Source organism: Drosophila persimilis, unplaced genomic scaffold (genome assembly GCF_003286085.1).
Source record: "Drosophila persimilis strain 14011-0111.01,24,50 unplaced genomic scaffold, DperRS2 tig00000715-arrow-arrow-pilon, whole genome shotgun sequence".
Classification (NCBI taxonomy): domain Eukaryota; kingdom Metazoa; phylum Arthropoda; class Insecta; order Diptera; family Drosophilidae; genus Drosophila; species Drosophila persimilis.
This window is the reverse complement of record NW_020825343.1, coordinates 149,083-173,715: the sequence shown is the minus strand read 5'-3', so window position 1 is coordinate 173,715 and position 24,633 is coordinate 149,083. Positions and strand designations below refer to the sequence as shown.

At 46.4% G+C, this 24,633-nt stretch overlaps 3 protein-coding genes across 4 annotated transcripts; all 3 read right to left on the bottom strand.

Moving 5' to 3' along the window:
* Positions 1–215: 215 nt before the first annotated feature.
* On the bottom strand, positions 216–24,633 carry LOC6601491 (protein lingerer). 2 transcript variants are annotated; one of them, XM_026992229.1, is made up of 5 exons: positions 23,952–24,633; positions 5,658–5,763; positions 4,321–4,638; positions 3,804–3,866; positions 216–3,050 (listed from the first exon to the last, which is right to left on the bottom strand). In XM_026992229.1, the coding sequence occupies exons 2-5, from the start codon at positions 5,661–5,663 to the stop codon at positions 1,881–1,883; spliced, it is 1,557 nt and encodes a 518-aa protein (XP_026848030.1). In that variant the 5' UTR covers positions 5,664–5,763; positions 23,952–24,633; the 3' UTR covers positions 216–1,880. The 2 variants fall into 2 exon arrangements, with proteins under 2 accessions (XP_026848030.1, XP_002026553.1); XM_002026517.2 differs by lacking the exon at positions 3,804–3,866.
* Positions 14,980–15,447, bottom strand: LOC113566470 (accessory gland protein Acp76A-like; the record flags this gene model as incomplete). The annotated part of the gene is made up of 2 exons (XM_026992171.1): positions 14,980–15,231; positions 15,367–15,447. Coding segments are annotated over 2 exons (309 nt in total), but the record flags the coding sequence as incomplete, so codon positions are not given.
* Positions 15,559–16,822, bottom strand: LOC6601538 (serine protease inhibitor 42Dd). Its single transcript, XM_002026516.2, has 2 exons — positions 15,751–16,822; positions 15,559–15,692 (listed from the first exon to the last, which is right to left on the bottom strand). The coding sequence occupies exons 1-2, from the start codon at positions 16,802–16,804 to the stop codon at positions 15,559–15,561; spliced, it is 1,188 nt and encodes a 395-aa protein (XP_002026552.2). The 5' UTR covers positions 16,805–16,822.

The following is a 24,633-nucleotide window of genomic DNA, read 5'->3' as shown; positions in this document are numbered from 1 at the left end:
AAATGCCATGCCAGGCGACAAATTCACAAGAATGATTTATGCATAACGAAGCAAAGGCAAACCAAAACAAACCAAAAAAAAAACCAAACATATTGCTTAAGCTTACACAACAAAAGTGTTTATTTTTATATTAGCCAGCGTTTATTTAAATATCAATTATTTAAAATTACATTTAATATATATTTATATTTATATGTATCTGTATATTTAGCATTATAGATATATAAAATTGATTTTGTTCTGCATAATCTATTGGGTTCAAGCTCATAGAATCGTAGAGGAAATTGGAAAAACGCTCTGACGAGTCCAAGAGTCCAAGTTGTATCCTTCTTCGAGGATTTTTATTCAAATGTGTAGGAAAGTAAGGCAGCAATTTATGAAGAATTTGTTAATTGGGTTTTCGCTTTCGTTTACACGTACATATGTTGGTATTTATCGTTTAGTTTCGTTTCGACTATTTTCACTAGAGGAAAGTAAGGCAGCGAGTCAAGAGTAGAGTTAGATAGTTTTCTTTTGTATTGGTATTTCAGCAAGTGCTTTTTCACATTTAAGCCGCTTAAATATATACGTTTATAAACACCCACATACATATGTACATACAATACTATGCTCGTAGTACCTACATATAGACTCGTATATATACTTATATTTTGCTTGTATAACTATAGTACATATGTATGTATATATAGCTACCGTAAATATGTTGTTTAAATATGCCTGGATTTCCATATATCGTCTGTCTGCCCTGCAATCAGCCATCTAACAGGTCAGTACAGTACAGTACATTATTTACTGGTAGGTTACATTGATCTCCATTGATCTCTTCCAAGCAAGGGGTTTCCTGTTGCTTAAGGGCTAAAGCCAATTATTCAGCACTAAAATGTTGTTAACATGGTGTTCTTGGAGGCTGGCAAGGAATGTTGATGGGCGGAAAAGGTTTCAGGAAATAAATATAAATATCAGAGATCAAAATGAAGTGTTGAACTAATAGAAATTACATTAAAATGTTGGGGAGGTTTTAGCAGGAATATGTTTTATTTTATAACCAAAGTTCTGATGAAAATCTTACCGATTGCGCACAAATAACTCAAAATCCATCATCACATATCCTTCCAATGCCCTCCACCAAAGTACCTTCCCTAGAGGGAGTCCTTTCCCTTCAAAGCAGCTGCCGATTGATTGATAAATTCGATTTTACGGGAAGAAAAATAGCCAGAAGTTCAAAAAGTTAGGCACTTCTCAGCTGTAACTGTAACTGTAACTGTAACTGTAACTGCAAACAGTGAAATGGTTTCCGTTTCTGTTTCTGTTTCCTTGCCCCCTTGTCTTCTTTGTGGGAGGGGAGGAGGAGTCTATAGAGTTCTATTATAAAATCTTTTTGCTAAGTAGGAGCCTAGGAAATGCGAGCTGCGATTTGATTTTTATATATATAAAAAAATATTATTTTGTATTATTTTTATATGAAACTCTGGCAAGCCTCTTGAAGCGGTTTACTAATTGTTTAAGCCTTTAATTTGTTATCTATCCATTTGCTTAGTTTTGTTTTCGTTATTGGTTTTGTTTTGAATTCTTCTTTTGTGGAAAATTTGCTTTTCATTGATAGTTTATCACAAAAATTTTCAATACGCACTTTTTCTGCACCTGCACCTGCATCTGCACCTACATCTACATACGTCTGCCTACGCGTTCTCTACTGCTTTCCCTTTCAGAAGGGATCACTCAAAGTCGGCCTCCCGCAGACCTAATTTGCTCCTGAACCCCGACATGTGTTTGCCCAGACTGCGGCCAGCTGATGAGATGATGGATGATGAGGAATCATCCAGTCCGTAGTTGGCCTGATATGTGACTGGCAACTCTGGCGACGGGGCCAGGAGCAAACCTCACGTCCGCACAAACTTGTACACTATCAAGAATACCATGAAGGAGAGCGCCACCAGCACCACGGCAGTGACCACCTTGGCGCAGGTGTTCAGCCCGGACTCGTGCGGATTCAGGGGCCTGGAGCTCGTGTGCGTCGCCGATCGGCGACGCTTGGTGGCCAGGCCACGGGCCAGAGCGGGAAACGCCAGGGATTGGGTGAAGGTCAGCTTGTGTATGGACTCGCTGAGGCTGTACGGACCCACCGAACCCCTGGCTGCGGCCCTCAGTAGGACGTACTCCAGGTCGAGGGCATCGAAGAGGGAGTAGCGGGCGGTCATCGTTGAGGAACGTCGACGGCCATCATGCCGGGAGTCTCGCTCCCGATCCGATTGTGGCTGCAGCCACGGATCGGAGACGCGCTGCTGGACGCCCGCCGCGCCCACAGCATAGGCGGAGCCGGAGGAGCAGGCGCCACCGCTGCCGCTGCTGGTGGCCAGGCCGCTGCTGCCAATGCCCAGCCCGACCACACAGCCACCACCACCGGCAGCGCCACCGCCGGATCCGCCCAGGCTGACCGCTGCCACGGATGTTAGCGACGACGTCGTCGATGACGCGGCCGAGCACAGCCGCAGATTGGTGGCCAGTCCGTTGTCATGGAACTCATTGGCATCCTCGATGGAGGTTTGGTCTGGCGATGTCTGCGCCCGTTCCAGAGCCGCCGCATGCTTCATCCTCAACGCGAACAGCCTGGCATGATCCGGGTGGAGCAAGGCACTAGACTTGCGCCTTCCACCATCGCCGCTGGGCACCACACAGATGCTGTTCCTGATGCCTCGCCGGCCCAGCGACAGGTTCGGGGAGCCCTGTGTAGGCGTACTTGTGGGCGATACGTGGCACGATCCACCACCCGTCCGACCCATGGGGAGGCTCAGCACACCCGGCGGGGCGATGAAGGCGTTGGGCGAAGGCGATGCCTGCACCGAGTCGATGCCCGAGTCGCCGGCGTGCAGGGTATCACAGTATAGCGAGCTGCGCCGATCCGTGCTGAGGGTCAGATGATTCTGGCTGCGCCGGGCATTCAGATTGAGGTTGCTGCTGCTCCCTCCGGCCAGGAGGCTGCTGCTGACATTCGTCTCCACGATGGCGGGGAATATGAAGGATTGGCCATCGGCCTCGCCGCGCGGTGAGTCCTGCAAGAGTCCACAGAACGTTTGAGTGGGGCAACAGTCAGGGCTAGGTTTCTTTGGGGATTGGGGACAGGGTAAGCCGGTTGTTGGGTGCTGTGTGGGGGGTCTCGGCCGTGGGGGGAGTTCTGGGCGGTGAATTCATTTAGTTAGGTGGTTCAAAAACTTAGTATTTCGGGGGTGTTTTAGGTATACTATACATAATATATACAAGGTGATGAAGTGGTATCTTGGGTGGGGGTTACTTACACAATGTGTTGTTTGGGTATAGCAAGGGCTGGACGATAAGTTGTGGGAGATATTCGTATGGGAAATACATACATGGACTTCAATGAAATTCGAATTTCGAGTGAATTTCGTTTGATTTATTCCCACAACTTAGTGGTTAGCCCTCGCTGCCATTTGTGCAAGGATTATAGTACTATACTTTAGCAAAAAAGAATTCCCAATAGAGAGATACATGATAAACGGGTTTCTACGTAAAAAACACGTGTAGAATACACAAAATAACCTCAACAAGATGGGTAGTTTGGTCATATCTATTATACAGTTAGTAAGTAGTCAAAAACGGATAGATAAGAGCTCTCGTTGGAGGCTTTGGCGACAAAAAACGTTAATCGAGGCATGCAAAAAAGTCTAGTAAGGACTAGTAGTAGTAGTAGTAGTTGTAAATAGGGAATAAGATAAGAAGACTATTGTGTGAGAGAGTAGAGAGAGAGAGAGAGACTTGATAAAGAGAGGAACTGAATGGAACCATACCCGCTGGCCCTCGGGGCCGCTGTTACGACGCAACTGTACGAAGCCCTCCTGGCGCAAGAGCGGCTACCACGGAAAACCAGCCAGCAATCAAAACCAAACCAAACCAAACCGAACACGCAACGCACACACAAAATAAGAGGTGGGTGGTGTGGTGGTGGTGTGTGGTGTGGTGTGGTGTGGTTGTGATGGCAGTGGTAGTACATATGTGTGGTGGTGTGGTATGGTGGGGGAAGAGAGAAGTTGGAAAACAAATTAACGCAAAAGGCACAGCGCAGCTGACCGCAACATAACCTCACATGTATGTTTAATTTCAAAACTAGGGAAGAAAAACCAACTAAAAAAATGTACCAAAATTGAAAGCTTTTGCTGCTTTCTGCATGTTTCCTGTATGTTTGTTGTATATTATTTTTCACGCACACACACACACACACACACACACGCACGAAGAGACATACACAAAATCGCTCACAAAACGAACACAGAGAGCAAACAGAAAATAAAAAGAGATAACGCCTACCTGGCTGGGCCACACCTGGAGCAGTGGCAGCGAACAGGATGGCTTGTTGTTCCCGGATGACCCTGCCCCAGTGGTGGATGCAGTCAGACCACCCCCTGGACCGAGACACGCCGGTCCCGCCGAGGATGAGGTGCCAGAGCCCTGCGATAGGCTGGTGTAGTGCAGATGATTGAAACGCTGCCCATCGCTGCTGCTGGCACTTGCTGCTGCTGGTTTCGTTCGCGTCGGACTCTCATAGCCCGTGGAGTCGTCCGAGGAGGTTGTTTTCGGCGAGCGCCAGAATCGCTTTAGGCGCAGCTCGCGCCTTTTTTCTTGTTTCTGCAAAATGTAAACACAAATTGATTAATGCCCCTGGTTCATCGGATTCCCATGTGTTCACATATTGCACTCGGGGCTCTTTCACTCTCTGTTTTTGCTGTCGGTGAAAGTTTGCATGTGCTTCAATAAATTCAATAAAAATTCATATTTTCCATCGTTTTTCATGGCAAGAAAATATCGATCTTGATATCGGAAAAAATATCACATAGAAAGTCATATGGAAGATCACATTTCTGTGATATCGATATTGCCATTACCCATCCCTGGCAGCATAGCGGCGCTTTTGTTTTGTTAATTCTTTCGGATAAAATGGTGATTAAAATTGAAACTAATTATGAAAGCTCGCCAACATTTATAGAACACAACAGAAGAGTGCATTTGTTGTCGACGGTTTAATTTAATTTACGCATTCGGCCGTCGCAAAGCAAATTGCTGTTTATTGACATGTCTGATCTTCGTCCAGTGGCAATAAATATTTGCGTTTGGCATTGTGGCAGGGGAGCTCTGGCGGCAGCCTAGCATCTCTTCACCACAATTTGGAGCGAAGCGACCTTGCCGCACTGTCGTCGAATTTGAGCATTATTTTTTCAATTTAAAGTGTGGCACTTGCACACACAGTGGAGTGTGGATTGGATGGGATGGGATGGAGATGCGATGCGATGCGGCGCGGTGCGGTGTGGTGCTCGTTGTGTTTGAGTTCCTTATTTTGCAATTGGTATGCATGAGAGGCTGCTGCCGCCTGTGTGTGTGTGTGTGTTGTTTTTCCGTTAACAAATGGGAACTACCGCGCAATAACAACAATTCAGCGGCGCCACGACGCGACGTGACGCGGCCGTCGCCATGTTGCATTTACCGATAAGCCGCACCGCACTGTTGGGTTGTTGGTGAGACCAAAGCTTTTGTGTTGCACGCTGTCGTTGTTTGCGGTTGTTCCTTGTAGCATATTGGGAGCGAACCACTTACACACTCGCACACAGGCACAGCGGATAAATTGGAGAGTAGTGGGTTTTTGTTTTTACCTGCATATTTTTTTAATATCAAATCCGTTTTATGTGTTTGGTGTTTCATCCCCAGTCCGTTGTGGCGCAAGACGAAAATCGATGGAAAACTGCACAGGCATATGTTCTGTAAAAGAAGAAACCGAATGAGAAAAGGAAAACATAAATCAGCAGCCAGATGAACCAGGCAGCCAGTGGCAGGAATGAGGATGTCCCCCGATAGATGAGTCATTGGCAGGCGGACGGAGATGGAGAACGTATAACAGGTGAGGAGATAAACCCCAACAAGTGAACCAGTGGTAGGATGGACAAGCCCACATATGTACGAGTATACATACGTATATCAGACGAGAAGGTCCCGACTCTCCAATTTCCTTAAGAAATGGCATAGACTGTTGGTTTACGACATACGTAACTACATTTCAATTGTTCTCCCCCACAAAAAACCCACACACCCACGCACACAGCATTTTAAAAGGCTTCGTTTCATTCGATTTCAGCTGCCACCGAAAAAATCGGAGGAGGAAAGCGCATAAATAAGGAGAGACATATACAGCTGTGGGAAGGAAACGTCATAGCTGGCCGTCGACGGCAGCAGGAAACTGTCGCACATTAACACGCTGGCAAGGACAATGGCAATGGCGACGACGCCATTAGTGTTTGACAAGGACATCTCACACAGGCACGGCAGACACACACACACACACACACACACACACACACACGCTCAAGCCATACACAAAGACACCACAATATGAAGAACAGCCAGACCTTCCTTCCACACAGAACACAGAACACAGGACAGAACAGAACCGAACGGAACGGAACACCGTCCCCCCCCACCCGTTCCATGGTGGTGTGGTCAAGTTGAAGGATATACTGCTTGTGCCGGGATGGAGCAAGAGTAGGAGAAGGAGCGGGGGGTGGCAAAATGGACGCATGCCTTGGGACGCCTGAAAGCATAAATCAGCCATGGGGTGGCAGCTCCGCAGCTCTTTAGCTCTTCAGTTTGTGGCTGCGCACTTCTGACCAATAATTAGTTTGGGCAATTGGATTCGTTATTTGAATTAAGTTTTCCTTGCAGATGACGACTGGCTAATGTATGAGCTGTTGACAACGCTAAGTGCTGGTAAGTGCCTCAAATTATCCTTAATTCACCATTTAAACTTGAAGTTCCATCTGGCATTCGTTTGGCGCCGTATTTTACTCTTATTGTATGCCAATTGACCAACTTGTGTGGAATAAAAGTTTTCAGTAGCTTTGGCCGAACCTCCTAATTTGGCAATCATTTCGTTGATTGCCTTCAAGGACACTTCAATTGTGGTGTGGCCTATCCAAACGCTTTGATAGTTTTCTCCGCCACACAACAGCCACAATATACTGACCACATACACACATAAAGAGCACACCTGGTCTAGTTCCCTCCCCCACCCCCACATGGCTATGGCCGTTGGCCAACTTCTGGTCCGCTTGTTGCATATAGCCATCCCCACAGCTCAAGTGAAGGACAACACGTGGTTGCCTCAACTTAACGACATTCACGTTTCATTTTTTGTTCTCGACGCGTCGTGGGGGCAAAAAAGTTTCCCCCTCTCATGTGGTGCGTTGTGTTGTGTTGTGTTGTGTTGTGGTGTGGTGTGGTCTGATGTGGTATGGTGTCCTTCAGTGTCCGCAGCCCCCGGCACCTTGTCAATCGATGTCAACACACGAGTCTGGCTCGTTCGTTCTCATTGCCATTGTCAAGGCCCCCCGCCGCCTGGCTAGTTCCAGTTCCACTTCCACTTCCTCCTCCACTTTGCAGCGCGGTTGGCATTGGCCTGTCTGCGATTTCGAATCGCCAATGCATATCAACTAATTCCCAGACATAAATCGTCGCTGGCTCGTGGGCTCGCTGGCTCTGGCTGGTTGGTTGGTTGCTTGGTTGGCCATTTGTATTGCGCAAATATTCAATTGGAGATGGCAGCGTGAGCTCAGAAATCAGTCACGATTAGACACAAAGACACCCAAGGTCTAAGGACTTCTTGCTGTTCCCATTTGATCTGATATTTCATCTGTTAAATGATCATTCAATGCGTATCCATCGTTCATCTCCAATTTCAATATTAGCTGGCGCCACTTTTTGGCCAGTTTCATATTTGGTTTTTTTCTAAACTCCCGCATGTCCACAGTTGATAACGTCCTTATCCATTTGCTGTCAAGCGTCCTTGGATCGTGTCATGGCATAAACTAGGCATCTTGGGGGCCAGAGGCCAAGACAAGACTAAGTAGAGAGCGGAGAACCGTTTTTCTCCTCCGGCACGCCAGCAATTATACAAATGGGAAGCCCCGACTGGCGGCGGCGGCCCTCAGTCCTCGGTCCTCAGCCCTCGGTCCTCAGCCCTCGGTCCTAAGTCCTATCCCGTTCCGCCCATTCGCTTAACTCGCTTTTTGTGTTGAGCGTGACCAAAATTTTTAAATTGAAATAAATTTGCTTGCCTGAGTTTTTGTTTGTCGTAGTCGTAGTCGTTGTCGAATGTTGTCGCTTGTCGTTGTCGTTGTTGTTGCTTTCGCTGCAGTTGTTGTAGGTCCCTGCTGTTGTCCTTGCTGTCCTTGTGCTCCCTTCTCTCTCATATCTATATAGTATCGTTATCGTGTTTGCTTAACGTGTTTTTCTTGCCTTGTTTTCGGTATTGTTCCATTTTTGTTGCATAGTTTTTTTTCTGTATTCCGCTATTTGAATTATAAACAAATTTTGTTGCCCGAGGCCAGAGAGTGTTTCGGTGCTGTGGCTAATGTCAAAGGTCAGGGCCATCACCCGAGCCCCCAGCTCCTCAGCCCCTCAGCCCCTCCGGCTCTGTCTATGTGTGTACGAGTGCATCTGTATACGAGAGTCGGTGTCTTAAGGACACGGCCTTTCGACATCGCACCATCCTTCCTGACAAATATTGACAGCTCAGCCAAAACGAATACATTTACATTTTCACTCATTCCTTCTTAAATCATATTTAATTAGCAGCAATTTCGGACAATTGTTATAAATAATGGAATGTGTCCGGGTTTTCGCCTAGCGCTCAAGAGAGAGACAGAGAGAGAGAGAGAGAGAGAGTAAATCCGCTATAACGACAATACTCTCGTACTAAAGGAAAATCCAGACAGAAGCAATTTAAATTTTATTACACACCATTTAGTCAAAGTGCCAGTACCCTGTGTCCTGGTGGAAATTATTTATGTAGCCCGTGTGGGCCACACACTGTGTGTGTATGGTTTTTTTGTCCCGGTGCCTGTTTCGTGGCGTTTCGTTCCGTTCTTCTACGGCACTAAACTTTCATGGTGTAAAATATGGTTTGGCTGGTACACTCGCCGGGACCCGACAAAGCCATTTACTCTCCTCGTAGCGCTGTCAGTCGTTCAACTCTCATTGAAGTGGGTCTCGGTTGGCCATTGTTTCTACCTTCACAACCTTTGACTTAAGGCCTGCCAGCACTAATGGGTTACATCTCCTGGGAGCTAGTCTGCAACCCCCAGCCCCACCCAACACTCAATGTGTCCACTGACCCCATGTTAAAATGCTTTGGTGCGGGATTAAGAACCTTGTTTGAGGTACTTATTGGCTGTTAGGGCCTCTTGCCCTTACCCTCATTTGTTAGGCTGCTTGCTTAGCCCCAACCCGAATTTATTAAGCTTACTCAAAGCTTTTCACTTTTGTGCTTGACAAATGCAGAAAGGGTCTGTGGCCTGGGATCGGGGGTCTGGGATTATGGGGGTGTAATAACGCCCCCGCTTAACTTGGACAAACAACCGGAGCGAACTCTGGGATAATGCTGATTTGATTAATCTGTTTTGTATGCTTAGGTTGATTAAGTTCATTATTCTAGATTGAGAGCTGCAGCTTCCCATAGATTCTGACTCTCTTCCTTGACTTGTTCATTGATTCATTGGCATCTTTGATTTCTTGGCTTCAGCTTTGCTGGATGCTGGAAAATTTGAACAATTTCCCAGCTTAATATCAGAGTCAGCATGCTGCCTGCTGCCTGCCGACTGCTGCCCCAGTCCTTAGCACCCACCAAATGGAAGCCAATGGATGAAGAATTTTTCCACTCAATTGGGCACCAATTCAACTGGCAGCTCTCGGCCCTCTCCAATGGGTTTCATTTCTCCCTCTTTATTCTCTTGCCACACAGCTTCCCTTTCAGAAACAACTGCTGGATCACTCGAGCTGAAGCTGGAGCTGATGCTGATGCTGGAGCTGTGTGGCGTGGCGTGGCAGCTGCCTCGCCTCTTGGCGTCTGCTTTATGCAAAAGCAATTAACTTAACTTTTATTCTCCACCTTTTCAGGTATTCCTTTTTCACTCCCGCGTTCTTCTCTTTGTGTGCAAAACCCAATATGAAAGTGGATTCCTTATGGTCTGAAAGTTTCCATGGAGAACGCGATGGCAGCCAAATGAAAATTAAAGCCTTTCCACAGAGACACAGGACTTCGAATAGTGTCCCTTGTCCCGTAGCCGTTTCCGTGTTCGTGTCCGTCCAATCGTTGAGTCACTTTTTAGCTGCTGCTTTTTTTTGGTTACGGTCTCTGTGGCTTTTTGTCGTATTAACGGTTTAGCGCATTTTATAGTCGAAACGTGACATTTTCTGCCAGTCCGAAAGGTCTCTGGTCAGAGCCTCGCATCTGAATCGAAAAGTGTTGGTTGCCTTTTTGTTTGTTTGGAGGAGGGTCTCCTTTTCATTGTTGTTCATTTCTGCTGCCTGCCTCCCAAAACTGCACTTGATTTGTAGTGGCTGTATTGTTGTTGTTGTTTTATATACTACACATACCCTCTTGGACTGTGGGGCATGCCGATAAAGCTGCTGCCTGAGTCCTTTCAACTGCTGCTTCAGGCTCCTTACAGCTGTCAGAGCGTGGCACTTCGGGCTTCCAACAAGTAGACAGCGATTCTTATTGACCTTTCAATTACTGTCTCTCTGTCGTATGCACCGTTATGCGGGGTCCCTGCAGGGACTCGAAACAGAAGTTGCCTCTCTCTGTTGTATCTCTCTCATCATATCACCATCAAAAGTTTCTTTAACTTTAAAGTTATGTCAGTGGCATTCAGCCCATCAGAAGATATTTGATGCTCTGCTTGCTGCCCTTGAATTCTTGCAAAGGCCATACAGTACCAAGATGTTGCATGAGGGACCAAAAAGCGGGCGCGCGGCCCCCATTTGGCTTCGTCGGTTGGTCACTGCCTTGGGGCAGTTGAGTCGGTCCCAGGATCTAACAACAACTTACACAGCCTGTGTAGAGGCGCAGAAAAGATGAACTGTATATATTTTGACTCAACCTAATTTAAATACAGAACTCGAAATCTTTTCAGAGCATCAAAAGTTCACCCTGTGGCGCTACAATTCGGTTGAGGTTCAGGTTCAGGTACTCGTGGCGGCGACACGTTCTGTTCGCGTTGTAGTTGTGCTGGTTGCTGGCTGCTAGTGGCCATTGTCTACGTGGCAGGACTTCCGCTGCTGTTGTCGGCTGCTGCGGTGGCTGCGGCAACCGGAAACGCCAAACACTTTCCGGTCACGCAGTCACGAGGTTTCCCTCAGCTGTGCTTCTCCGGTCCTTCGGTTCTTCCGTCTCTCACACACACACACACACACACGTACACACACAAAAGTCTCGAGTAGTCACTTAAGCTTAAGTGTTGTTGTGCGCCAACCATTTTGTGGCCACAACAACACTAGCAACAAAAGCAACAAAGCAACAATGAGGGCAACTCAATTTCTATGCGTGGCACGGCGCCACTTTTGGCGACTGCCAAGCAAGGAGCAAAAACTTCTGCGGGCGGGCAGAGAGAGGAAAGCCGCAGCACCCCGTGCTTTTTGCATTTGCAATGTGCCAAATAAGTTTTTAATTGAAAAGAACTTACGAGAGGCCAACCGGAGTCAATGGCCGTTAAAAGTCCAGCTAGAAAAGATACAAGATTTGCATCAAGCATACGCCACGGTGTATGTACGGGCTTTCAGGTAATCGCAGGATGTTCCAAAACGTAGAAGGAGTGGCTGCAAAACCTGCACATCAGGTATATGCCACAATGTACGTCAAAAGGTCACCCTCTTGCCAAATGCGATAAATCTGTGATACATGTTCCATACAGAAAGGTTCACCCATCGAGGGGCCAGGGAATAAGGCACATTACTGTGCCGCACTGGCGTGCTGTACGCCAGAGAGAGAAATATCTGTCCTTTCCCTTGATTTATACACACAAATCATTATCGATTATTATCGAAGCCATGTGTATAACGAGCATATTAGATTTAACGCACAGTCCATTAGTTAAACAACCTTCGACTCGCTTCGACTCGCCTGCTTATGGCCAGCCATTCCTTTGTGCCTTCGGGTGTTAATAAGCCAAATGTCAATGTGTTAAATGAGCTAAAGGACGGGTGAAGCTTCGATGGTTACGAGCCAGACGTTAGAACTCAGTCTCGTGTGAAAATTCAATAAAAAATACACCAAGAAAACAGAGAGTGAAACAAAGACCGGGCGGCGGGCAGGCGGGCAGGCAGGCAGGCAGGTAGGCAGGTTTTGTGTCCAGGTGAAAGAGTCAACAGTTGGCGAGGGCTGTTTGGATAGTTCAAGTGATATGAGGCGATTATATATATATATTATAGTCATGTACTAGACTGAGAATGCTAACGAATTACAGGATGCGAACTAACACTTCAAATTTATTTGCTATAATACTGGCAATTACATTGATGGATTTCGGATCGCAGCAAGCATTACAGAAGGTAATGCACTTGAATTCCTCGATAATAATTTCCCTAGGGAGTTTTCCCCCTCAAGGTTTCAACAGCTCCAAGTTTCAACCCTCTCTCCCAAATGGGATTCGCTGTGAACGTTTGCCATTTCTTATGCGTTTGTCGGTTATCGTTTTTATGAGTTTTTCTGCCATGTCTATAGACCGAACAATGGGCTAAAATGTGATTTTAGTTTATGCCATTTTGACACGCTAATACCAGCCCCTCCCGCCCCACGTCTGCGTTCCCTTTTGCTGTTCAGCTGCTTCGGTGCAACCAGGTCATAATCTAGGGATCCATTGTTCCTTCCATTCAATACATTTGCCATATTGCCCGAGGATGAGCAGGGAGTCGCCCTCTCGAGTGCACTTTGCCATCATCAAGTTTGGCATTCAATTCAATTAAGGGAGTTTAACTTCTGCCAGGCCAAAGAAAAATCCAGAACAATCAAGGATAAAGTTGGAAGTTCCAACAAAGCGACACTGTGGCATAGAGAGAGAGGGACGTGTCTTCTACCCGTAATTGTTGCCATTTGTTCTCATCAAACTTTGCCGATTCGTTTGTTATTTGACTTTTCTCACGACTCGTTTTGCTTTGGCGCTGGTGGTCGTTGGTCCTTGTCCCAGGATCTATGTGGACTCTTAGGTGTGAATTCCATCGCCTGGGGTTAATTGAAATTGGTTTGGCCTTTTTTGTTTGAGCTCTGGTCTCTCGGCCACTTGTATAACATGGCCGTTTCCCTCAGTTTGAGGCTGCCTTCTCCACTTTGACCTTCCTCCACTTTTAGTGCGACCTGCTCTCCACCTCGTCCACCTCCTCCTCCTCCTCCTCCTCCATGTTATGCCAACATTGGGCTTTCGCAAATTTCATTTGCGCATACTTGGCTGCCGACATCATGTGGATGCCAATGTGAATGTGGTGTGGATGTCGGTGCCGTCGATGTTAACGTCATTTGTCGACATGGCCGCCACTGCACTCTGTTGCATTTTATAATCTCTACGTGGCCGGAGTCGTGCTCTTATGCCCTTACAGGCCACTGGGGTACTGGGTAGGCGCCAGTGGTTTTTATTTTGCAACCAATAAAAACTACTCGGAGCATGTAAGGCTGTTGGTTGTTGGCTGTTGGCTGTTGGTTGTTGGTTGTGATTGTGTGGCCAGCGGAGCGTATGAGCAATGTACCGGCTGCTGCAGCAACTGTAAGTACAAGGCCCGTAAATGTACGTGGCTCATGTCATGGCTCATGGTGTGGTGTGTACTTCTAGGTTAATTGCTCGACGTCTTGGATTGGTAGCCACAGGATACCAATAATTTATTGGATGCATGGGATGCTTTCGATGCTTGGGAATCAGAAAGCAATGCCATGTGCGGAGAAGGATGTCTGTCGTCCCTGTCTTTGTGCCAGTTTCGTATGCGGATACGGATACGGATACGGATGCGGATACGGGTTAGGGGCAAAATCAGTGCCGGGTTGCGGTGCTGCACCGAACACCAAGCACCGGGCACCAAGCACCAAGCACCGGGCACCAAGCACCGAGCACCGGGACTTCCCCGACCTTATAATTTATGCAATTGCAGTTTGGCAAGACCCAAAACCCTCGTCGTGATGCAATTGTCAGCATTTGGCTTCGTTTGCACTGCAAATTGCGAGTAATTGTGGGGTTTGGTTTGCCGCAGGGTAACGAAAAAACAAACCCACAAAGAACTGGGGGAATGAGAAGGAAACCCGCAGTGATGCTGGTGTTTTGTGGCCTTAATTTGCTTAAACAGGCAATTAATATGCGCGGCAACGTTGTAAACAATGCCATCGGGGAATCAGAGGAACCTGTAGAGCTCTGCAGGGCTGAAGAGCTGCCACTGCCACCGCCACCGTCCCCGCTAATGGCTCGGATAACACAACATTTTTTGTGTGCCAGCAGTTTTTGGCTCTAATCAAGCTTAATTTAATCAACATTAACATTACTACCATAGGCACCACAAAGGTTTCGGAATGCTCTTGGACTCAGTTTTCGGATGAAAATATTGGAATATACAAAAAAAAATATAGCATGAATCCACTGTACGTTTGTTGTTGGATTCCGGGACCGACTTAGGTGCCCAAGGCATTGACGAACAGACGAAGAGTCGAAACACAAGTAAAAATGATTGTCAATTATATTAGACACACATTAACGAATCAAGGTAATGGCATACGTTTCCAGCTTCGTCATTTTCTTGGCCGATAAAGAGATTCCGAAAACATTCTGGAACAATTCACCTTTGGAGCCAAACCATTCAAGTGCTCAACGGACCGTCACATAAACGGTATCGCGATCCATTACAGCAAACACCAAGGACCGATTCACATCATACACCTCTTCGTTTATGCCATGTTTGAAAGATGTTGTTTCATTTCAACTGAAAATGTTCAATGATGGAGACGTGAAATGGGGAAAATCATACTCGAAACTGCAGAGGCGGAGACGTGCTTACTCAATGCCCGATTAGGTTGGATGTGTACCACCTGTATGCAGGAGAGCAATTTCTTCTCGTACTCAACCTTAAAGATGGACAGGAATAAGTGCATGTCCCGGGGGCACTCAGATCCTTGCTGTCAGCAGGAGCCGCTCATGCTCATATCCGTGTATGAAGGTCCTGAAGGGTACTTGAATTGAAGGTTATGAATATACCCCTGGCATTGTCTGTGGTCATTGTGGCGAAAATGTTCAAGGAGTGCATCATGGCTACGCACAGTGAGTGCGCGTTCTGCCCCCACAGATCCCTGGGGGTCATGTGCAGGATCTTGAAGAGGTGACGGTGACGCCAATGGACATTGACCGAGATCCCACGGATGGCAATCCCCTGTGTACCGGTGCCTAGGTGCCTGGGTCTCTAATACATTGGTTTTCGGCTCCCCAAACTCATTGGCCCGACAGTTGTTGATACGGCCCGGAACATCCACTTCCGATTGCTGAACTTTAAAGATTGCCCCCGCACTGGCAGCACATTTGAAAAGAACAATCGATTGGGCATCCTGAACTGTGCATTCGTGGCCTTCTCATATCGCTTGCCCAGTTCGATATATAATAGGCGAAGCGAACATATATCGAAACTGATTAGTTAGAGAATATTAACTATTGTGTACCTGAATTTGCATTAAGAAACTAAAGATTTCTGTTCAAGGTATATTTATGGTATTCTATTAACAATTCCTGCCACATATATTCTCTTCTTGTCTTTGATTAGAAAGAAAAACGGATGATTGACTGTGAAACTTTGAGCTGCGACGCTCCTCTTGACCAATTTCTTTTTCAACTGAACAGCTAAGATAATGAACGATTAGTTACAGATACAAATCGAATGTGCTATATAGATACATACAGGCCGAGGCGGCAGACGCATTGTGGGCCCCTTCGTCCACCAGGATATGAATTTTGTGAATAAACTGATTGAGGCGCAGACCCTCCTGTCGGGTGAGGCCACTGAAGTTGGCGTTGTTCGAAAATATCTTGCGAATACCCATGGACTTGATGATATTCGACACATCCGATCTGTATTCAATTTTGAATCTGGGAAAACTGAGTTCAATTTCCGCTGGTGGTTCAGTGGGCACAAGTTCTTGCAGGTCTATCTCATGGATATTTCTGGTAATGTAGTAAAGACCGTTGGAATCTCTCGGCAGCAGTACGACCATTGAAAGGTTCGACTTTTTGTAGGGCAAGAATATCACATAGGCACAGAGCTTTTCTATGTATCCATGGGAAAACTTATCCTTAATGTGCATCATGTCCACCAGGGATGGGGGAGTGTCGTCTCCTCCGTTTCGTTGCTGAGTTTCGAAGACCTCCTTTGTGGTCTGGTTCGGGTCGAAGGGCTTCTCCCACTCGCCATAGAAGTCTAAGGCAGTGACCAGCACCATTTGTGACTCGGGATCAACCCAGCCCAGCATATCTTTGACTTTCTCCCCCGTTTTCTTGTCTATCCATCCGTTGATGGTGTCCACGGTGTTATCTATGCTCCCGAAGTTCATATGCTCGACTTTTGTATTGAAATACCTGTTTATATCCTGCTTGTACCGATCCAGCAGCCACATTCGACGGTCCACGTACAACTGATTGAACATTTTTAGAGTCGAATTATAGATGTATTTGCTGGAGATGTTCTTCTTCAGATACTCGTTCAGTTTCTGTTCGTTAAGCTGCAGCGTTCCCATCATCTCGGCGGCACTTGAACCCCTTGTGCCCATTAATAAGTGTATTAGGCCGTCGTGGAATGAGGCAGGCGACACAATGATATTGTCTTGACTCTGAAATCTGATCAGGTGTGTAATGAAGGACATGTAGGGCTTGCTCACAATCAGTTGTTGGAAGCCCATGCAGCACCCAAATAGCACCAGTAGCGGCAGCACTAAACAAAGCCACTTTCTGAGCCACATCTTCAAAGTTTCCTCAAGGGGAAGGATTTAAATTTCTGAGGATTAGGACAGAAGCTTATTAATTTTCCAAGAAATGGAAAAAAATTTTCAAAAAGAGCCTAAAAGGTGAAAAATCCATCTCTAGACTTCTATAAAACTCTCAGATCGTGATGTTTGGCATATCATTGTAGGAGTATATTTATTGGATTATCGTTGGCTTAAAGTAGTTCCGCTACTGAGAGTCTTTATTGCATCTTTCAATCTTCAGCAAGAGGTTCTTAGGCTCTCTGTAAACTGATGGATGTGTTAGAAAAATCTATCAAAATCAAATCAATCTCTAACTGCTAGTTGAATGTGGGCTATCAAGTCTTATCGTCCTACTTCTGAGTCTACTCTTTGAGTATACCTACAAGTGGAAGCCACTGAAATTTGAAATCTAAGCTTAACCAGCGCTCAGCTCCGCTCAGCCCCGGCTCGTGGCATAAAACGTTTGTGCGCTCATTGCATTTTAATGGGTTTTTAAAGCGTTGAAGTTCCAGTGGCTGTGGCACGAGCAGCAGCCGCAGACACTCAGATATACTGCCATGCTACGCCCCCACATGCAGCGAGAGAGCACACACACACAGCTGTTTGGCTAAGCGTTTGCCACTTTATTCTGCCATCGTCTGTTTATCTCCCATTGCTGCCATTGGCTGCTGTCGGGGTTTCGCTTCGTCTGGGCTTCGGTTAGCTCCTCGTCTGTGCTCCTGCCTGCTGCCTCTTATGCTATCAGCTATCTGAGAGCAAGGACCAAGGACCAAGCCGTGGCAGAAGCAGTTCAGCTGGCTGTGTGGCATGTCAGTGAGCACTTACACTAATTTCCAGTTATTTGCATGCAAAATTACCCAGCACTAGGAACGACAAACGGCTACCGGCACCGGCACCAGGATCGGCACCACAGGAGCTGCCCCTGCCACCGCCCCCGCCACCGCCACCGCTGTCGCCGCACCAACACCAACACCAACACCATCGCAAACAAAACTAACCAACACCAGAGGTGGCAACTACTCCTTGGTCTCGCTGCACAGAGAGAAATAGTTGGAGCACACTTACCACACGTGAGAGGAATTGTTGATTGAACTTCGAAATGTGGCAGCTATTTATCCACAATACAAACTGGAATCTGCAGTTCGAACAAAGCGAATTTGGATGTACATTTGGATGTTCCTATGAATATTCAAATGAAATTTGTTTTCAGTGCTCACTTTGTTCGGAAGGGGGCAGGCAATTAAAAAAGAGAAATTATGCTAATTTTGTGAGGCCTAGTGCCGCCCCTTGCCTGCACTGTCATTTATCATATGGCCCCGATTTCCAGCTATGACTCGGACCACTCTATGTCCTGATTAGCAATCCCCTCCCGCCAACACGAGCGGCGCTGAGAATGTGCCTGTGATTGGTATTTGCCATAGCGCCTACGCCTCTGACAGCAGAGCACCTCCAAGCACCTTTGTGTGAGTGTGTGTATGGGAGTACTCATGTGTCCCATTCTCCACCGAGTAAGCCCCGTGGCTCTGTAGGTTCTGTTGGCTCCGTTGGCTCTGTTGGCTCTGGTCGGATCATCAATAATTTATACACGAATTTGATAAATTATTTCGTATGACGGTCCGCCTGCTGCCGGCAACTAAATAAGTTAATTTGTCATAGGAAAAACGAAGGGGAAGAAAAACCCTTCGAAAAGGGGGGATCGAGACAGGTAAATAGTCCCAATGGGTGTTTCGGGTTGGATTTTTCTGAGCCCCCTGATAGGAAATACAGAATAAATAGGTTATTAATGGTCTAGACATAAGTGGGACACTTTTTACGAGTCGGTTATGCTAAAGAATAGGCGTTTCATAAAAGAATCACAAATTAGGCAGGTAGAGGGATGCCTAATGAAGGAATGAAGGGACAGCTTTCAAACGATAAGAAAGGTCCCTTCAACAGATACAAATCGTATACAAACAATCATTAATCCAACTGTGGGTTAAGCAAAAGTCACATCCTGTCAAAGGTACTTCCTAGATTGACCTCCACTGGGGGTTAAGCTAAAATTGTGCTTCCTCCTACCGAAGCCCTTCGAAGGGAACAAAGCCTGTGTTTCCCCACTTAATCCCTTGGTCCGGATCAATTGCAAGTTAAACAACTCAATTTGCCCTGGATAGGATAGACAATTGCAAAGGCTACTCGGCTACTCGTATATGGAAAGCCCATTCTCGAACAAAGGATACTCACACACACAGGATCAGGCTACACAGAAACAATCAATGCGTTTTGCCACCCGTGTCGGTGGCGGCACAACAACTAGATAAAGAAAAAGGAAAAGGAACTAAAAACACTAACTGGAAAACAACAATTTAATTACAAATTTATAAGCGTGTCGTTGCTGCTGTCGTTGTATTGGCAAACGACAAACAAACGGGCAAACAAAGCAACAAACTGTTGCTGCAACAGCACCAGCAGTGGCAGGCACCACCCACACACAAGCACAAACACAATTGCTGGTGAAGTGGCGAGGGGTAGAAGGGGAAGAGGAAGCACTCGAGCGCCCCCTGGCGACGGGTAACGACGGCACACATGAGCAAACCGGAAATGGCCTGCTGCCATTGTTCCCTGCCTCCTGTTGTGCTCCTGCTCTGCGGATGTACGTCCCCTCACTGCTGTCACCCCATTCCCCCGTTGTGGCCCATCATCGTCGGCTCATTTGTTTTCCAGTTTCTGGCCTTGTTCAGACTCTTTTGCCAGCTAATTACTGGAGCACGGCTTTGGCTCCGGCTCAGTCTGCGGCTGTTGCTGTGGCTGTGGCTCCCCTAAGCAGCCATTGAGCCTTAATTAGAACAAAACAAAAAAGTTTTTTTGTCCGCCGCAGCGACATAATTGAAATGTTTAAGTTTTGTTGGGTTTTGTTTGTTTGTTTGTTTTTATTAGCTTTGCATTTGCCACAAAAAGTTTGTTGCGCCACAGCCCCTGCCCTGCCCTGGCCTTCCATGCCTTCCCCACCGACCAGACATTCATTTCAATTAATTTACCATTTGGCTATGGCTAGATCATAATTTTATGCACGCTCTCTCTGGCAGGAGCTGCTTCCGGCGGAAGTCTCGACTGCTACAGCTGCTTCTTGGGCTGGTCTTCTTTGTGTGTCGGTTATTCTCTTGTGCTCATTATAAAAGCGGGGAATTACCTAAAGCCACCAGTAGCACATCCCCCCTGTACGAGTGTGTGTGTGTGTGCTACTTGTCTGTGGGGGTGTTATGTGGAGGCGAGCTGTTTTGCGTAATTTATGGCCATATAGCCATGGCTAAGTCGCACTGAACAGAACAGAATAGAATAAGAGAGAAGAGAAGAGTTGAGTTGAGAAGGCTTCAAGCGTCGGCTATTTATAAATGAGACTACTTTGATAGCGGCCTTCATAAATAGGATGGATAATAAATGGTTTGGGGCTAAGTAGGTGAGGATGTTGCCCTGGTTGATGGCAAATGAATATTTAAGAGGAGCATCAGTAGACGCATCCTGTATTAAATACAGAGGTGTCTGAGGATCCCAATCGGTGGGATTTTCATCATTCTACCGTTGGATTATCCTGTGCCGCTAATGCGATTACCAAAACCTATTCCCCCTAAATGTCGATACAATTAAACTCGTTTTTACGGCTTTATGGCTTCATGGCTTCATGGCATTTCTATCAGCATCAATGACAATCTAATTACAATCTGATTACACTGTAATTTGACTTGATTTTTCCGCTAATTCGATTTCCTGCACATATACTCGCATATCGTGTGTATTTATGTAAAATGTTTCCCTTTAAACTGCTCTGCTTAATCGCATTTGATCCGTTCAAAGCGGATATGCCATGTCAGCTTTAAGTTTCGGGAAACCTTTTAAGACCCCAGCCCCCACAACACAATCAAATTCATTTCTTTTCATTCTTTTCATACAGCTGGAGCCACTTATGGCTACCTACCTACCCCCTGGTTCCAGCCCCAACCCCAATCCCACCAACATATTCTTTCTGTTTGTGGCGTTATGTGTAGCATATTTTTTGGGGCAGGGCAGGACCGGGACTGGGACTGGCACTGGCACTGGGAGGAAAATTGCGAGGTTTACATTTCAATATCAGGGGCGCCTGTAAGACTCTTAAAAGCTTTGCCAATTGTTGAATATTTTACAAATTTTATTAGCTTTGTGTGTTTACCGATTGTCGCAGAAGTTCTCCTTACTTTTCCGTTTCTCTCGTACTTTTTTTTAAGAGGGAATGACACGCCCGGACCGCGGCATTAAATGTGCCGCTGTTTGTTTCGCCTCTTTTTCCGTTGTTAAGCTTGTATTTTTTGCTGTTGTGATTATTTCTCATTAACCAGGAGAGCGCGGAGAGCGTGGAGTAGCTGCGCTTATAACATTTTTGTTTTCACCCATTTTGCCCGGCCTGGCCTGGCCTGGTCTGGCCCCGTTCTAATGGCCACGGACCGTTGATTTTAACGTCTCGTGGCAGCGGGGCTGTCGCTGCTGTTGCCGTTTTTGCTGTTGTGGGTTGTGGGATTTTCCTTCTTTTTTCACAAATTAGTCGCACGAACATTTTTGCCGCTATGTGGCACTACGGCACTGTGGCACTGGGCCACTAAATGGCAGTCAGTCGCGGGCTGATCCGCTCCGGCCTGGACATGGACCTGGCAAGCTCGAGCGGCAAATTGTTTGCAACATGCAAAGCAGCGGCCGCAAAATAGGCCGACAACCAGACCCCAGGACCCAACCCCAACACCAGCCCCTGCCCCAGCCCCAGCCCCAGCCCCAGACCCTAGCAGAACCTCGATGCTTTGGACTGGAAACAAATATGCAAGCCGGTCGCATTAGAGATGAGAGCGTGACTTAGCCAGAAGCTTCTTCAGGCGGTGCGCCGCCACAGAGTGAGGCAGGGATTACCCATCGCTGGGCGAGTAGCAGCGAGCACGGCGACCAGGAATGCTCCTGTCAGCATTCTTCAGTGTCGTTCCATGCAGCCTGACAAACACACAAAGAGACATGCCACCATGCCGCGCTGGAATGGGACCTGCCACGTCCCGTCGCTGTTGCTGCCTCGTGCATGACACGCTTCCTGCCACCGACTGGCTGCGGCTGCGGCTGTGGCTGCCTACTCGGAATGAATATGGATTTCCTTTTAATTACAACTCCATGGCCCGCACAAAAGCCCCTTGTACGAGGGAGTATTCTTTTCTGCGGCTCTTGCTATTTATGCCTGCAGCTATTTTTGGCTAAATTCTGAGGTAGAATGCCACACAATCGGCTTGTTTTGATATCACATTTCCCATCCACAACGTTCTCTGCGCTCTGCCGTCTGCCATCTGCTCTGCTCTGCCTACGAGTATCTGTGTGGAGGGACAATGGCATGTGGCATGTGGCACAATAAAGGCTGAGGCAGAGCCGGATCTACGGCTGGCAGAATTGGAATATGTATTCAAATGAAATCTGTTGAATGTAAATATTTATCTGTTTTTGTCGCTGATTTGAGTGGCTATAAGATTTGCATAAATATCCCCATCCAAAGATAGCAAAAGTATCATGGTAAGTATCCCGTTTCAATGAGATTAAACAAGTGCCTAAGCGCTGCCTATTCCTATAGATATTTGTGTATATATTGTGTACATTCTATAACTATTACATTATAATTCACTTAGCATTGTATGTTTTCACGTTTGTTGCACAACTTTCTGAACATTTATACGCCATACGTTTGAAAAAGTTATTTAATTGCATTCTTTGGTTAGGTGGCACGAAAAGGTGGCAATTACCGAACTATATTTGCATTACACAAACCTAATTAGTTTTTATAAAACTTATGTAGGTACATATCTGCATGCACATGGGTGTATTTTGTATGATAAATGGAGCAGGCACCAGAGGAGAAGTTCAAGGATGTACCGTCGGCTGGCACAGGTGGACAGATCAGAGCTCGGCAAACAAAAATTACTAAAATCAAACAAAATACATTCTGTACAACAAGATACGGGGACTCAGGAAGGAGCAGAAAGGGTATTCGGACGTTGCCTTTTCCAGCTAGCTTCTGATTGAATGCTGGAAACGCTACTTAATTTATGGATAATAGGGTAATTAAAATACCATTATTGAACCCTTTAATCCACTAGGGTTTAATGAGTTTGCCATCCAAGGTACTTAAGAGCTCAAAAAATTACAAAAGCCATTTGAAGTCCAGAGGGATTATCCGTTGTTGAAGTTGCCGGTAATTAAAAATGACTAGGACATTCAGCAAAAACTTGCGCAAAAAATATTATCTATTGAATGATGCTTTAAACTGATTGAATTAAACTGCAAGAATCACACAACCTTCAGAGCATCGAGCTGAATCTCCCCACGGCTCAGCAGTTAAGCGATAAATTTTGAATAATCTGGCGCTTGATTTCCCGCACAACTTCATTTAGTTCATCAAACAGCACTCCCAGCTAATCCGCCATTTAGTTGATGCTTGTTAGCCAGTAATACGGATTATAATTTCATTATCTTGGCACAGACACGCACACACACATGCAGCTGATGGAACAGTTGCTTCTGGAGCTACTTCTGGCCATATAAAGAGCTTTTTTTATGGGGCAAGACCAAAAAGAATCTTTAGCGGGCACATAATGTCATGTAAAATATATGCCACTGATACACTAGCACACAAGCACAGCAGTATATACACAGTATATATATATATACCTATATATATATGTATATGTGGACAGGTAAAAAACAAAAGCAATGGCCGCTAGCATCGACATGCTCATCTTTTGCTTGGATAAGCTGGCTCTGGTCCTGGATCCGCCTCTGGCTCTCTGGTTCTCTGGCTATGGTTCTGCACTTCCCCTCTTGCCTCTTTGCCTCCTTGCTGTTCAAATATGTATTGCTCTGCATATTTTATGAAATCCACGTGCTTTTCAGACAACACTCACTCACTCACTAACACTCACAGTAGCAATCGCCCTCACAGTCGCAATCTCACTGGTACTCTCGCATTGCCATTCTTTTCGGGGGGCTAACTCGATAATATTGATTGGTTCGGGGGATATATCTGTACCAAATACGAGTAGTAGTAGTGCGCCGCGTCACGTGCTGCGCTCCACTGCCAGGGTCGGTCGGTGGCAATTAATGGGCGACTCACCATTTGACATGATTCTCCATGAGGTCCAGCTCCAGGTGCATCTCCATTGGCTTGGCTGCCATCTCGTTAATTCCGTATCCTGAAAGGCTGAGGCGTTTTTAAACGCGTGGGATATATTTTTAGGTTTTATGTGTACGTGCACGTGTGTGTGTGTGTGTGTGTGCCTGCATGTATGGGTGTGTGTATGTTGTGTGTGTGCTTGACAAATTGTTATTGCTGTTGTCGGGTTGTTAGTTGGGTTGGCGTTTTTCCTTTGTTTCGCTTGTCGTATCTTGTATCTTTTTTTTACACTTTTCTGAGCACACTTCTGGGATGCTGATAAATTGCCCTTCGGTTGATCATTTCATATATGCATTAGGCTTTTCCGCGACACATCAGAAGCACGGACACGGATGATGTGATTTCTTCCTTGAATTGGATAAATATTTAATATTTCAATTTCATTTCAGCGCACAAAAAACTAGAGAAAGTGTGAGAGAGTGACTGGGGGACTGGGGGATGGGATGCTACCGAGTACTGTTCCCGTCCCCCGCTTGGCCGTTTAAGGCCAACCGAGCAACCTCCGCTTGCCCGGACAGATCCATTCTCATTATCCGTTTTGGCCTAACCCTATGCCCGTGCCACGCCCCTTTGGTGGCACACAGTGGCACAGTGTCTCAAGTGCGCCATTAGGCGTTCGTTA